Raw genomic sequence first — 14,804 nt, 5'->3', positions numbered from 1 at the left:
GTTCAGAGATAAGGACGAGACTACCGTTGCCGACGGAGGAACCTCTCCCGTCGGGGGATCCGGGACCTTCTGGTGCTCCCCCGCCCAAGAAAAGAAGGATTCACCCTCCACCTCCTTTTCAGCCGTCGCGCCCCATCCAGCCCTCCTCCCCGTCCACCCGAGGGGATGATACGGGGACTGACACGGCAGCGACTGGTACCGGCGACAAGGTATACGACTAGGATCTACCGTCGTCACCTCCCACCAGGGCTTCTCCGCCCGACGAGATTGGATCGTTCCACTCCATGATCGCCAGGGCATCCAAGCTTTTCCAACTCTGCCCTGAGGAGAAGAAAAAGGAAGGATTCCTTTATCAACGGCGCGAGGCCAAGAGGAAGACGGTCCTCGCGGTGCCTCTACTGGACGACATTTGGGATGAGGGCCTCGCCCTCCTCAAGAACCCTTCCACGACGCCAGCTAGAAGGGACCGGTACGAGAAGAAGTACCAGGTCCCGGACGCGGCCCCCCTGTGCCTCCGGGCGCAGCCTACCCCGGACTCCGTCGTCTCCGCGGCGGCCAGGAAGAAAGCGGGGGGGGTGCGGCCTCCACATCGACTTCCCCACCAGACGGCGAGGGAAAGAAATTGGACGCTATGGGACGCAGGGTCATCTCGTCTGCAGCGACGACGATTAAAGCGGCCAACGCCTTGGCTATCGTGGCCCGCTACGACAGGGAGCTATGGTGCAAACTGGCTCCCCTGCTGGACTTCCTACCGGACGACAAGAGGGCGGATGCCCTGGAAATCCTACAGGAAGGTGAGGTGGCGTCGGACCACGCCATCACTATTGCGACGGACATCGCTGACACTGGGTTTCGCCAGTTGGGCAACGGCGTGTGCCTGAGGCGGCGTGGATGGCTCAAGGCTACGGACTTCCGTCAAGACGTACAGACCAGAGTCCTGGACATGCCGTTCGATGGGAACAACCTGTTTGGGAAAACAGTGGACGATTCCCTTCAGGCCATTAAAGCGGACACTGAGACGGCCCGGGCCCTTGGGGTTCTGCAGCAACGACGGACGCCCTTTCGGAGCAGCGGAGGCAAGGGCGCCTCCAAAGGTTCCGGCGGCGGTTTCTCCACCTACCGTCAAGCGGCCCGCTCGTCGTCTCAGGAGGCCTACAGAGGACGAGGCAAGTCTGGCGGACCCCGCAGTCGTCGCCAAGGAGGTCAAGGCGGCAAAGCCTCGTCGAAACAGGATTGAACCGGCCGTGGGGTCGGGCCCCCACCGAAGCACCCCGGTGGGAGGCCGGCTGGCGAGCTTCGTCAGCGTGTGGGAGTCCATCTCCACCGACCGTTGGGTGCTGGACGCCTTAGCCCGGGGCCACGCGCTCGAGTTTCAAAGAAGGTGCCCGCGCGTCCCCCCATGGCCAGGAAAGAGCTTCACGTCCCTCAGCTTCTCCTGGAGGTAAAGGCGATGCTCAGGAAGGGCGCCATCGAACTCGTCCCAAAGAGGCTTCGGGGCTCCGGAGTTTACTCGAGATACTTCCTCGTGAAGAAGACGGGAGGATGGCGCCCCATCCTAGACCTGCGACGTCTGAACAAGTTCATCAAGGCGCAGAAGTTCCGGATGGTCACCCTCCAGCACGTCCTGGGGCAGCTGGAGGAAGGAGACTTCCTGTCGTCGTTGGATTTGGAGGATGCCTACTTCCATATTCCCATCCTAAAGGGGCACCGAAAATTCCTCAGGTTTGTGGTCCAAGGGCGTCACTACCAGTTCAAAGCCCTCCCCTTCGGACTACGGTCGGCACCCAGGGTATTCACCAAGTGCCTTGCACCGGTGGCGGCGCAGCTGCGCCGCGACGGGATCCACATCTACCCCTACCTGGATGACTGGCTCATCCGAGCCAAGACGAGGGAGCTCGCCGTGGAGCACACGGCAAGGACCGTCCAACTTCTCACGGACCTGGGATTCTCCGTGAACTACGCCAAGTCCCACCTGGTACCCGCGCAAAACGCACTGTTTCTGGGCAAGGTACAGCGGATGTTGGTTTCCGACGCGGCCAAGGTGAGGTCCATCAAGTCCCTCCTCGGAATGATGTCTTCTTGCATCTACCTCATTCCCATGTGCAGGCTCCGGATGCGCACGTTGCAGGAGTTCCTGGACGCGCGCTGGATCCAAACGACGGGCGGCTTCGAGGAGAGGATCACACTCGACGAGAGTTTCCGCCGAGCGGTCCGGTGGTGGGGCAACCGCGCGCATCTGACGGCGGGCATGGACTTCCAGACCCCAGACCACCAAGAGACAGTGACCACGGATGCCTCCCTGGAAGGGTGGGGAGCGCACACCGAAAATCTGCACGCGAGAGGCCTGTGGCTCCCGACGGAGAAGTCCCTCCATATCAACGTCCTGGAGCTCCGTGCAGTGTTCTGGGCCCTCAGGTCCTTCCTTCCGTCCCTCAAGGGCAAGGTGGTGAGGATCTTCACCGACAACACCACCACCATGTTTTACATCAGGAAACAGGGCGGAACCAGGTCCCCAGCGCTGTCCAAGGAGGCGCAGGACCTGTGGCATTGGGCCGTCGCCCAAAGGATGTTTCTGGTGCCGTTTCATCTGGCAGGGATAAAAAACACCATCGCCGACTCACTCAGCAGGGAGCTGCGCTCGTGCCACGAGTGGGAACTACGGCAGGATCTAGTGGATCGCCTCTTCCGACGGTGGGGCACACCCCAGATCGACCTGTTCGCGACAGCGACGAACTCCAAGTGCCGGAGGTTCGCCAGCAGGTTTCCCCAGGCGAGGAGCATGGGCGATGCTTTCTCGTTCCCCTGGGAGGGCCTGTTCCTCTACGCGTTCCCTCCTTTGCCACTGCTAATCCGGCTCGTCAACCAGCTCAAGAGGTCACGGTGCAGGATGATCCTCGTCGCACCTGCGTGGCCGAGGCAGATATGGTTCCCGGACCTTCTGGACTTGTCAGCGCGCCGCCAATCAAGCTGCCGGTGGACGCGGATCTACTCTCCAGGGAAGGAGGCGCTATCCTCCACCACGACCCGAAATCGCTGAACTTGCAGGCCTGGCTCCTGCAGCGCTAGAGTTTGGAGGATACGACATACCGGCCGACTGCAGAGAGGTTCTTGCAAAGGCCAGGGCGTCCTCGACTCTTAAATGCTACGGACACAAATGGAAGAGGTTCTCTGTCTGGTGCCACGCACAGAAGATTAACCCTCTACGGATTACGGCTCCCCAGGTACTGCCGTACCTGCTGACGCTGGCCAAAGCTGGACTGGCACACGCGTCCATCAAGATTCATCTTGCTGCGATCTCCCGATACACCAGAACCACGGGCCGGACGTCCTTGTGGTCTCATCGTCTGGTGAAAGAGTTCATGAAGGGACTGTTCAGATCGTTCCCGCCGGTGAAGGCGCCGGCCCCGGCGTGGGAGCTCAACGTGGTGCTGACCAAGCTCATGGGACCTCCGTTCGAGCCTCTGCACTCTGCCCCGTTGAAGTTTCTGTCGTGGAAAACAGCGTTTCTTGTGGCCATCACCTCCGCAAGACGGGTGGGAGAGATCCAGGCCCTTTCCTGCAAGGCCCCGTACTTGACTTTTCACGAAAGGAGGGTAGTGCTCAGGACGCACCCCTCCTTCATGCCCAAGGTACCGTCGGACTTCCATCTCAACGAACCCTTGGTGTTGCCTGTGTTCTTCCCGTCGCCTTCGTCGCCGGCTGAGAGGACTTTGCACTCGCTGGATGTGGCTAGAGCGCTGAAGTTCTACGTGGACCGTACAAAGTGTTTTCGGAAGACGTCACAACTCTTTGTGAACTTTGGACCTGTCAATCAGGGGAAGGCTCTCTCGAAGGCTTCCATTTCCAGATGGCTCTCCGGCTGTATCATGTACTGTCATCGGTTGGCAAACCGACCGCTGCCTGGCCGTCCGAGAGCCCATTCCACCAGAGCGATCGCAGCTACCACGGCGTTCCTTTCTGGTGTGCCCCTGCTGGATATATGCAGGGCTGCTACGTGGAGGTCGACGCACACCTTCACGAAATTCTACTGCGTCGATCGGGATTCCAGGGAGGAGTCCAGGGTCGGCCAAGCAGTGCTGCACAACCTGTTCGCCTGAGGTGAGCCTGGTGAGAAGGTAAGATGCTTAATGTTGAGTTTGCTGTACTGCTTAATGTTGAGCCTTTGCCACCTCCCGTGGTTGTGCATGTGTGTACTGCTATGTATTCTTTATCCATGAGTATGTGAATCCATGCCAGACCCCATGCTGGAGAAGGAACAAGTTACTTATCTGTAACTGTTGTTCTCCAGCATGGGTCTGGCATGGATTCACATGCGAACCCTCCCGCCTACCCCTCTGCGGCTCTTCACTTGGTCATACTGCCACTTCACGTGCTTCCAAATCTGAAGATGGCTGCCAGAGGCGGTGCTTAGGTAGAGGGCAGTCATTGGCTGTGGTCAGTATGACGCAGAGACCAGTGATTGGTTACTACTACGAAAGACAGATCAGAAACGAAACTGATACTGGTTTTTTTCTTTACCGAGGATTCCCAGCCTGACGACGGGGAATATTCATGAGCATGTGAATCCATGCCAGACCCATGCTGGAGAACAACAGTTACAGGTAAGTAACTTGTTCCTTAAGGTTTCTTGGTAAAACTCTATTAATTTATTTACAGTCATTTAGAAAACATTCCACTAGCAATAAGCAGCTCAATATAACACTATAATACACTCCAGTATCAAAGCAATAAGTTTCTGAGCAAGTTAGGCTCCCCTGAAGAGGGAGAAAAATGGCACTTCAGTAACTTTAAAAAGGGGAAAAAAGACACAGGTTATAAGAATTAAACACAAATACTTTTTCAAGCAGGGCAAATAGTTTCAGTTCACTACAAGAGGCAGTTCAATTCAATAGGCCTGGGTCAAAGTCAATGGCTCAGTGTCTTGGATAGGATAGCACAGTTCGCCAATATTCTTAGAAGTAGTTTGCACGAAAAAGTGTTATATGTCGGATTAGGAGCAAACAAGACTCCAAAGTTGGGAAAGTTTCACGAACTTTCACTGCTAAAGAGAGGATTTCTCAACCGCGTTTGCACAGTACCTTTGTAATGAAGAAAAGCTGTAGCTGAGGCAATTGTTCCTGCAGATCTCTCTATTCCTGGGCCTCAGTCGTGGGGACAAGAGGGAGGACGTCGGGAGGTTCCTGCACTGCACGCGGAAGCATCCACGAGCTTGGCAAAACGTCGGTTTAAGGTGTGAGTGCCTTAAAGTCCACAAACTGGTATCCTTCTCACTGGCTATCAAGTTTTCAACAGCACTCTGAAGAAAATTCGACCAGCATGGAGATGGTTTCCGGGTGGCTTACGAGTTGGTTGTTTCCACCAGCTCAAGGGAAGAAGTCGTCCTTGAAGGGGCTTCGCTGTCGAGCGAGTTTCAGGCTAATCGGACCTGCAACAGGGCTTCACCGGGCAAACCAACAGTCCAGGAGTTGCAGCAGTCGTCTTCCTTCAGCTCGTCTTCGGTTCTTTCGCTCCAGTGGTCGACTCTGACTTCCAAGTCCTGGAGACCTGCTTTTAAACAGTTTGCTCCCATTCATTCCAGCCTGCCTGCCACTCCCCCAGCAGGGTGGCTGTCCTTGCCGGACAGTCAGCCAGTCAATCACGCCAGAGTGCATTCAGGTCTCCTAGGAGCCTAAGCACAGGGAGTTTCGGGCACTTCCCTCACATCCTGTCCACCCCAGACACTCAGGCGCCAGAGGAGGGCTTCAGTACTGAAGCCCGCCAAAGGCAAATGAACAAAGGCACCAAATCTGGTTCGGCGTGCAGAGACAAACGCTAGAAGGACATTTCCAAAAAGAAATGGCGGAAAAAAATCGATCAGAACCCAGGGGGGCTCAGACGCCATCTTGAAAAACATGGCTCTGGTGGATTTTAGCTACCGTAGCATTTAAACGGGTCGCGGTTGGGAAAATCATGGTAATACCACTGCCACCAGCCATTCTGAGTGGAAAGGGTAGCTTTTGAAGGCTACATTAGTTTTCTAGGCATAGGGAATACTAGGTATTCCCTCCAGCACTCTGCTAGTCTTTTTAAATTGCTAGACCCAGCACACACTGCCTTACAGCAAAGTCAATTTAACTTTACATTCACTGGGAGACATTAGTCAGTCCCAGAGAAGGTATGTAAACCTTGGGAAGTCTGAAAGACATCCCTGTGCCACTGCACTGAGGGTGCTGTGTGACGCACAAGAAAAAGATGATGCCTATGGAGTTGTTTAAAACTCAATATCCAAAGAACATAAAAGTAAAACGCACATCAAAATACATGAGCGTGGGGAAAAAAGGCTCACACTTCTTCCAGGTAAAAGTTAGTCCTAGAAATCCAGCAAAGTTGCTGCGGATCTCAAAAGGTAAGGGAAATTTGCACATTTATGAGAATTCTCCCTACCAACCAAACGTCTACAGCTCAGGAGGCAACTGGAACCCATCAATAGGCACTCTAGTTTGGCTTAGGCCCAACAATGAAGCCACCCATGAGATGGCCAGATCAGAACAATTCACAAGTCTTTTCAATCTCTCGAAGAAGGCTATGGTCCACCAAATCAAAGGCCACTGAAAGATCCAGCAGCATAAGTAAAGCGACCTGACCACTGTCAACTATATGAGCGAGATTGGCTCGTAAATCCAACACAGCAGTCTCTGTGCCGTGACGGGCCCTAAAACCTGATTGACAGCCACTCAGCAATTCATGTCCATCTATATGCTCTTGGAACTGTTGATAGGCCACTCGATCAAGAATTTATAATAAGAGACTTTAGTGAGGGGGCGGTAATTGCCCACGACCACTGTGTCTAAAGATTCTTTTTTCAAGATAGGGGAAATCCACACATCTTTGAAGGACGCGGGCACCAAACTTGTAGAGACTGAAGAGTTCACAATTTCAGTCAAATATTGTGCTATATAACTTATGGAATCCTTAATTATACAAGCTGGACAAACATCACTCGGACATACAGATGGTTTCAGCCCCTTCACAATCCTTATGATTTCTGTATCACTGATCTGTAGCACTATCGTTAAAAGCAAGAAACCTCTCTGGGCGGGCGGGGGCTTTATCGAAACTGGTAATGTCCGTCGTTCTGCTAAAGTGCTTGCTTGGGCTTGTAACTGGCATGAGCATTACTTAGCCTGGTAAAGCCCCTGCCCGTCCCATAATAATTTTTGAAATCTTCACATGCACATTAGCATACATACTACTCCTATATTGAAACAGAAATCTTTTACATTATGTATACAACAGATTATTATGCAGGAAGCATGGGCATAAATGACACCAGGAACATTCGGGTGAGATACAGCAGGAAGAAAGTCCTAAATATTAAGCCACTTACACACAGACACTGATAATCAAACTATTTAGCCCTTTTCCGATTACAACTGTTGGTATAATTACCAAAGTAGAATGACATTTCCTTCTCAATTTCCTTTCTTGTTAAAATCAGTGGGCCCCGTGGGAGACGCAAACCCCTCCCAGGCATCAATTTACTAATCTCCCTTCCGTTTAGCCCCGGATTCAGAAGCCATAAGATGGTTGTATTCTAAAGTGGGGTGGGAGTAAAGAAGTACTTGACTGTAACTGCAGTTCTCAAGTGCTTTTCACTGTCTGGCAATGGTATTTGGTCGCAGACAGTTAATTTGTTTATCGTAGGGGCATGAATATTTTCCGCAAATATGTGCAAGCAACAAAACAATGAGGGCTCCCCTTACCAAGTGGGCTTCAGAGATTGGGTTTTTCCCCATGAGAATTTCTGAGTAATCTGTTAAAACTATGCATTTAAAAGCAGACCTTTTGTAAAACAAAGTGAGCAAAGAGACACAAAACTTACAATCTGTTTTGAGGAGTAACAAGAAAACAAATCGAGTAGATACCGGGTCACCAACAGCAAAAATAGAGCTTTTTCTAACCTTATCTGATGCCGTTGCACATAATATAAACAAGTATTATGCCAGTGTAAGAGAATTTTCATGCTGGCTATGCATAGAAGTGCCAATATCCCCACCTAAGAACACTTTGGTTTTCCTACTAATGCCATTAATAACAAATGACATGCCACATCAATAAAACATGTGCATGCTGGCTGTTACCCGACAGTATGCCCACGTAAGAATACCCGCTTTGATCATAATGCCAGGAAGACTCCATGTGTAGGCCAGCATGGCAACCAAAAAACACTCATGTTGACTTTACTCATAATAATGCAATGCCAATGTATGAAAACCTGTCATACTGGCTTCACCAATGTCCGCAAGTGTGGCTGCATAAGAACTCTTATATTGACTTTGCATACAATGCCAGCAAGAAAAGTGACGTCACCGTAAAACAGGTTCATGCTGGTAGGCAAGTATCCCCACGATTAACTTATTTTTGTTTTGTCATACCATTTCAAGAAAACCTGTCATGCTTGGGAGCCCCACTCTCCCCAGCCTCCACACTAGCTTATCTGTTCACAGGGAATCCACAAATCCTTCCCCCCTGCATTCACACATTTACCAGCTCCCACCAAACCCCGGGCCCACATACATACAGACATGTAAACACACTCTACAAATTACCTTTCTCAAACCATAGCGTGATGATTAACTTCTCCGGGGCATGGCAGTTAGCAGATTCAGAGGACACAGGTGCCCTGTTTTACAGATGCAGGTGACTGCAAAGTCATTGCAGTGCAGAGGTTGCATTTAACGCTGCATCTGTGTTCCAGATTCAATAAAATTATGCTAAACTACCCACCTGAATATACGCCATACTGATGTTAACATGGTGAGGTAATTATCAAAGCCACTCATACCATTATCATCCCTATGAGCCCATACAGCTATGTGGATTTCACATAGCTTGTCTTCATTCCACTGAATGGCCAAGATAAGAGAAATGCAACACCTTCCTTGCCAGGCCTAGGATCTACGAGCTGAAAATACCCAGTGAGCCTGCCTTCAAAGAGCCAACTACATAAAGTCCTGCCTTGCATTAGGAGGCTGAACACCATAGAGCATTTTGAGTGCAATGTTAGAGAAGAACAAGTTACTTACCAACTGTAACATTCTTTCGATTGGATGTTCCTCCCACGTATTCCTCATCTTAGATATTCGTATCTTCCAGCTTGCTGTTTCGGAAAGTTTTTCTCACCAGATGGCGCTGTGCTCGAGGTTGCAGTGTCGATGTCCCTCGAGGGCCATCGTCGAGCGTCGACGTCATCGGCAGTATAAAGAGCTCGAGCATAGACGCCCTCTGGTGAAAATCTTTTTCCAAAGCAGCAAGCTGGAAGATACGAATATCTAAGATGAGGAATACGTGGGAGGGCACAATCCATTCATAGGGGCGGGTTTAGACAAGCAAGCGGGGCACAAGGAAGAAAGGGTTACTCCATCTTGATTTTCGTTGGCCGCATTTCCTTTGTCTTGCTCTCCCCCACACTTCCTGCAGTGCACGGTACTCTGGTTATGACATCAGGAGGAAAGCGGTACAAACTTTTCACAAGAACAGGGATTGGACCGTTTAAGGCAGGCTTGCTTTCCTCCAATCCAATGTAGCATTTTGCATATAAAAGAGGGGGGTCTCACACTCCTCCTTGGATTCACTTTTAGACAGCCCATGACTTAATTCTTAATTAATTAGGAACTATTTTGGGAGAGCTGACCTTTCCCAAGCCCTCAACCATTGAGTGGAAGGAGTGCTCCAAGCCAGAGGTAATGTCTGCTCCCTATTCTCTCCCAGGGCACATTGGTGACAATTCCTTCAAAGGACCAGAGCAAGCCCAAACTGCTCTCCGATCCTAGCGAGGTTTGTAAGCAGAGACTGGAAGGACTTACCTTGCCCTTTAATGCCATTTGCCTTAATCATGTTTTCAAATGAGTGAAGTCCTAAATAAGCAAGTTGTTATTTGAGTGCAGTATGTTTGTATTTGCTGTGAAAGGAGCCTTGAAGGTAGAGCAATAGTTGGCATGTATGGAAAAGAGATGCTATCAATTACTGGACCTGCAGTTCTTGATCTCAAAACCTAGAAATCTTGTGCTTTTGGTTGACTCTGCCTGTACTCGCGCTTTTAACTTCAACAATGTGAAGTGCTTTCTTTTTCATGGAATATTGACCTTGATATTTCCACCTACACATTATTTGTGCATTGTCCCACCTGTGTGTGAACTGGGGAATAGTATTACATTGTAAATCCAGTTTTAGGCATGGTTAAAAATTACAATAGTACCAGCAGCCATAAAACGTTGATGTTCTTCTCATTTTATTTTTTCCAACTTTTACATAGGTTTTGTGGCCTGGTGTTTAAAGGACCATTATCTGTTCAAGAAGATTGGATTAAACATTTACAACGGCACATTGTCAATGCAAATCTGCCACGGACAGGAGCTGGCATGGTAGAAGTTGCGTCACTGCTCAAGCCCCCATCAATCTCTGAAACATCATTTTCTTTGTTAATGGCAGAAACTGCTTCATAGAATATACGATTTAACCTGTTGTACATTTGAACTAATTTGGCTTTTTTTTTAAAGCAAGTTCTTGTTCTCGGTTCATGAACTTGGGAACCATAAAATATTTAGAACAGTTGTTTTTGGTAATTTATACAGTGTTCACTTTCAGTCATCGCTTGTTAAGGGCCATTTGTTGCACATGGGTACTTGATACCAGATGTTGGAGGAGGGCTGTCTTATCTGTATTGTGTCCAGAACTGAGGAACTGGCTATTCCAAAACAGACCGGCATCGTAAAGTAAGATATATTTTGTTTGTATGTATTTAATGTTTTGTACAATCTGGGAAACTGCTAATACATCTGTACTTACTATTTAGGGCATTACATATTAATCATGTACTCAAGTAGTTCAAGACTGTTTCTTTCAGATAGTACATTTATTATTCTATTTAGCTGTGCGTTTTTATCCATACATTCTTTTGTACTAAAGTATAGAATGGTTTGTTAAACAAATTTCTAAAACAAAAGTGTAAATAGTGCTGAAAATGTGTGCTTTTAACGAGTGATCTCTATTCAAATTGAAATTCTCACAACCAATAAAGTGGCACATCCATGCTACCTCCTTTATCAACAATATACACACCCTAATACATTTCGGTAGAGTTTAAAGGTAAATTTATTTCAAGACATTTGTGTTTCTTTACCTTTTATAAACTTATACAATCAGCTGTAGAAATGTACAGATGTTACACTCCAATGTTTTAGGCTAGGGTTCTCATTTGCTGTTTGTTTCAAATATGACAATTTTACAGAACCTAAAAACAAATTAAAATGTTTTTACATATGATGAAGACTGTTTACAATTTACATTTTAGAATTTGTTTTGGATGTGATTATCTATATGGAAATTGTGTAATATGCTCGAGCAGAGACTTCTTAAAGAATTACTGAAATGTGCTGTGAGGATGGGACATGTGGTGCAGAAGTCTTGGTCATGATAAATTGGGAATATTCATTTTAAATGTCTCCAGTATTTTCTGATTTTGTTTTATTTAAGCAAGCTGTTTAGGATTATATTTTCTTCAATGAACCCCTTTCAACTTAATACTGATAGTAATGTTAAAGCGAATGGTCTATTGATAGTGGCCAGTCGTGTTTACTTTGTGGTTTTGGTCAAGTATTTGCGTACCTCATTACATCTAGCACAATGTTTTTGCAGTATCGCTTCACCATGACTATATGTTAACCCAAATGCTGCTGTCTTTGTCTGCCCTTCACTTCTTAGGCTGCCTCCCATCCTTTTCCTTTGCAGGTGCTCAGCTGTTGCATGTGGGTCTCGGTCATGTGACCTCTGGCCCACACATCTGCTAATCTTTTGGCATTCTTGATCTGGGCTGTCCCTTTTCCTAACTCTTAAAGCCCAGGGAATCTCTTGTCTGTACACCCAAAGTGGAGGGCAGACAAAGAAAAGGGCAGTTCTTGTTTGGTACTAGAAAGGATCTGAACCCCCTGTTCCACGCATCCCAGATAAGTCAGCAGCTACCGAACCAAATCAACAAGCCCTTTCTTGATAAAATCACTCTTTATCAAAGAGACCTAGCACTCCCCATCCCCCAATCATACATATTCTGATTTCCTCATCTCTGCAAGCTTTTACATCCAAAACATGGATCACAAACTGGAGACTTATCCACAAGACCTCATGAACATGCACCTTCCAGAAGCACACCACTCCCACGCAATGCCTCACTACCAATTGCCACCTATCAACCCTCAGACAACTACCTGATCTACCGGCCACCCTAAACCAACAAGCCTTTTCTTGATGAAATCACAGATCTTGTCACAACTTCATTCTTCAACACAGCTAACTTCTTCCTTGGATACCTCAACCTGCACGGCAGCAAAGCCACCAGCAATACCAGAAACACCCTACTCCAATTACTCAACAACGTCCTCAACCAACTTGTCACAGAACCTAACAACAACAAATAAAACACTAGGCAATACAAACTACCACACCTTAGTGTGTGCCGGAACTCCTTAACAGCAAGTGCACCATTCATAGGTAGTAAAAATCTGAGTAACAAGCTGTCATTCTGAGACTGCTTTGTTCAGCATGCAGGACAATCGTCAACACAAGGCAAACTGCTCTTGGATGCTTTCATGATTTTTGTTGTGTAGTAAAGCGATCTTCCAAGCCATGCAGCCACCACCTGCCAGACGCTGCAATATGGCAATCCACTGACCAAGGCAATGCCATCAACATTTTCAAAGACTATAGACACGATGGGGTAATGCATTGACGGTGTGAAACATGTTGCAGGTTTCCCACCAATACCATCCCCCAATATATCAAGTGTGGAATGTGGGGTGTGGCAATAGTGTGTTTTGCAGTCTTGGAGAGAGCATCTGCAATGTTTACTCTGTATTACTGGGACTTTGCTAGTCCTTTTGCTGTGTTCACCAGTGGGCACTCCTGCCTGAACTTCCACACTCTATATACTCATAGCTGCTCACACGGAGCATGAGCGGAGTGTGGGCAGAGTGTGTTTGCGGTGTTCGGCGTGGAGGCGGGAGTTGTGAGACTTCTGAATTCTGAGGTAAGCGTTACATCAACTGATTTAGACAATGCCTGGAAAACGACTAAGACTAAACATAATCTTGGTAAAGAAAACCATACGGGAAAAGCTATTGCCATCCTCGCAAGGGAAAGGGCATGACATTTAAAATGTATCAAGATAACTTGGATAAAGTGAACACTTCAACTAATTCTGTTGAATCGCAAATCTAAGACTGATTTGGCTCAAATCAGACTTTTTTTTAAACCCAGAAATGAATCTCTGAAGGAAATAGTGCAACCCAGTCCCTTGACCACTACTGCTGTGATTCATCCTCCCAATGAGTGTGGAAGAGATAAGATTTCGCCACCCACCACTTCAGCATGCGCTTGGTGATAATTCTCTGTTAGAACTATGTTACTGTCTTTGTGGCATGAATAGAGAAACAGCAGAGCATATGCATGATAAATCTGCCTTTATGCCTCATACTGTCTCCCACTCTAATAATAGAGCCTCACCTCGGCTGTACTCACTCTTGCCTTTTTCTAGTCTTCCCAGTTACCAGACTTCTGAGTAAGATGCTTGGAACAAAGTTATCAATATATCTGATAAAAGCGAAAGAGAAAGAAAGATCTAATGTTGAAAGCTTCCTATTGCCCTCTATTGGTCTTTTACACTTTGCACTTAAAATTTTAATTAAATTGAACAATCAGACATATTATCAAAAGCAAAAAAATAGCCAGATGCTGGAATCCATGTTACAACAGAAAGTCAATCCATGTGTAGTAACTAATGAGGGGGAATCTAAAGATATCAATGTGGAAGTTATTGAAGAACATGCCTGAATTATCCAACCTGTTATAGATGGAAAAGCAGGGATTTCATGTGTGTCGGAATCCCCTCTTTCTTATCCAGCTCGAAAACAAAGGAGGATACGTGCCAAACCACGTAGACAGTGTGCAGTCCAACCGATTTTCTGAAAACCGCATTGGAGTAGAAATATTTGACACCTAACCTTTGAATTCCACGGCTGCCATACTGGCAATTAACAAAATGAGTACAAAGTGCGCACAGAAGTGCGAAAATAGGAAAATAGGAAAAAGAGGCAATCATTTAAAACTGGTACATTGACCAGTTGGCTGGCATCAAATAACAAGACTGTTAAAGAAAAATCCAACGTATCTATTGATTCACCTATTGGAGATAATTCATTACATGATTCTGGGGACAGTGAGCTGCATGAAACTTGTAATAAAATAGTTAGCAAAACTGCAGCTGATGACGTTGGTATTGAAGCTGAATCCTTTAAGGATAGTAAAGCCAAGCTCGATAACAGAATTGTAACTTTTAGTGCGAAAAATAGATAATCGTACAAAAAAAACGTTAAATAGGTCTCTATTGCTTGAGCTTTGCACAAAGATTCCTACCTTGCAGATATTAAGATCTTGCAATTTTAACTTTATCCAACCATTGAAATGCCAGTTTGGAGCGATTTCACATGTCCCCTGTGCATTACCAGCGACTGCTGCACTTATCAGGCCCCAGGACGTTTTTTTGTAATTTCATCCACTACTTTTCCCTGGGGCCAAATGCTAGTTTCTGTAACGCCAAACTGCAGACAGCATTGGTTCTGAAGGTTGGTGGGGCAAGCAGTTCACTCCGAGATTAATGTTTCAAGGTCCCGACATTTAGTTGTCCACAGCTGTACTGTGGAAGTGCTGTCGGGCTGGACCCCCATGCTTCCAATGTCTCCTATGAAGACAGTTCTGCATTTATTTTATTGTTC

The 14,804-nt window shown here is 47.5% G+C and overlaps 1 protein-coding gene across 7 annotated transcripts in view; it reads left to right on the top strand.

Annotated features, from left to right (window-relative positions):
* ZNF644 (zinc finger protein 644) overlaps positions 1-11,308 on the top strand; it is a 1,204,777-nt gene extending 1,193,469 nt beyond the window's left edge. For all 7 annotated transcript variants that reach the window (XM_069641773.1, XM_069641770.1, XM_069641775.1 and 4 more), the window contains one exon: positions 10,295-11,308. In XM_069641773.1, the coding sequence (XP_069497874.1) occupies positions 10,295-10,484 (190 nt within the window). In that variant the 3' untranslated portion in view covers positions 10,485-11,308. The remainder of the gene's footprint in view (positions 1-10,294) is intronic.
* Positions 11,309-14,804: the final 3,496 nt, after the last annotated feature.

Source organism: Ambystoma mexicanum, chromosome 1q (genome assembly GCF_040938575.1).
Source record: "Ambystoma mexicanum isolate Mex_15411 chromosome 1q, UKY_AmexF1_1, whole genome shotgun sequence".
Lineage (NCBI taxonomy): Eukaryota > Metazoa > Chordata > Amphibia > Caudata > Ambystomatidae > Ambystoma > Ambystoma mexicanum.
The sequence above is the reverse complement of the archived record's forward strand: the minus strand, read 5'-3'. Positions and strand labels throughout refer to the sequence as shown.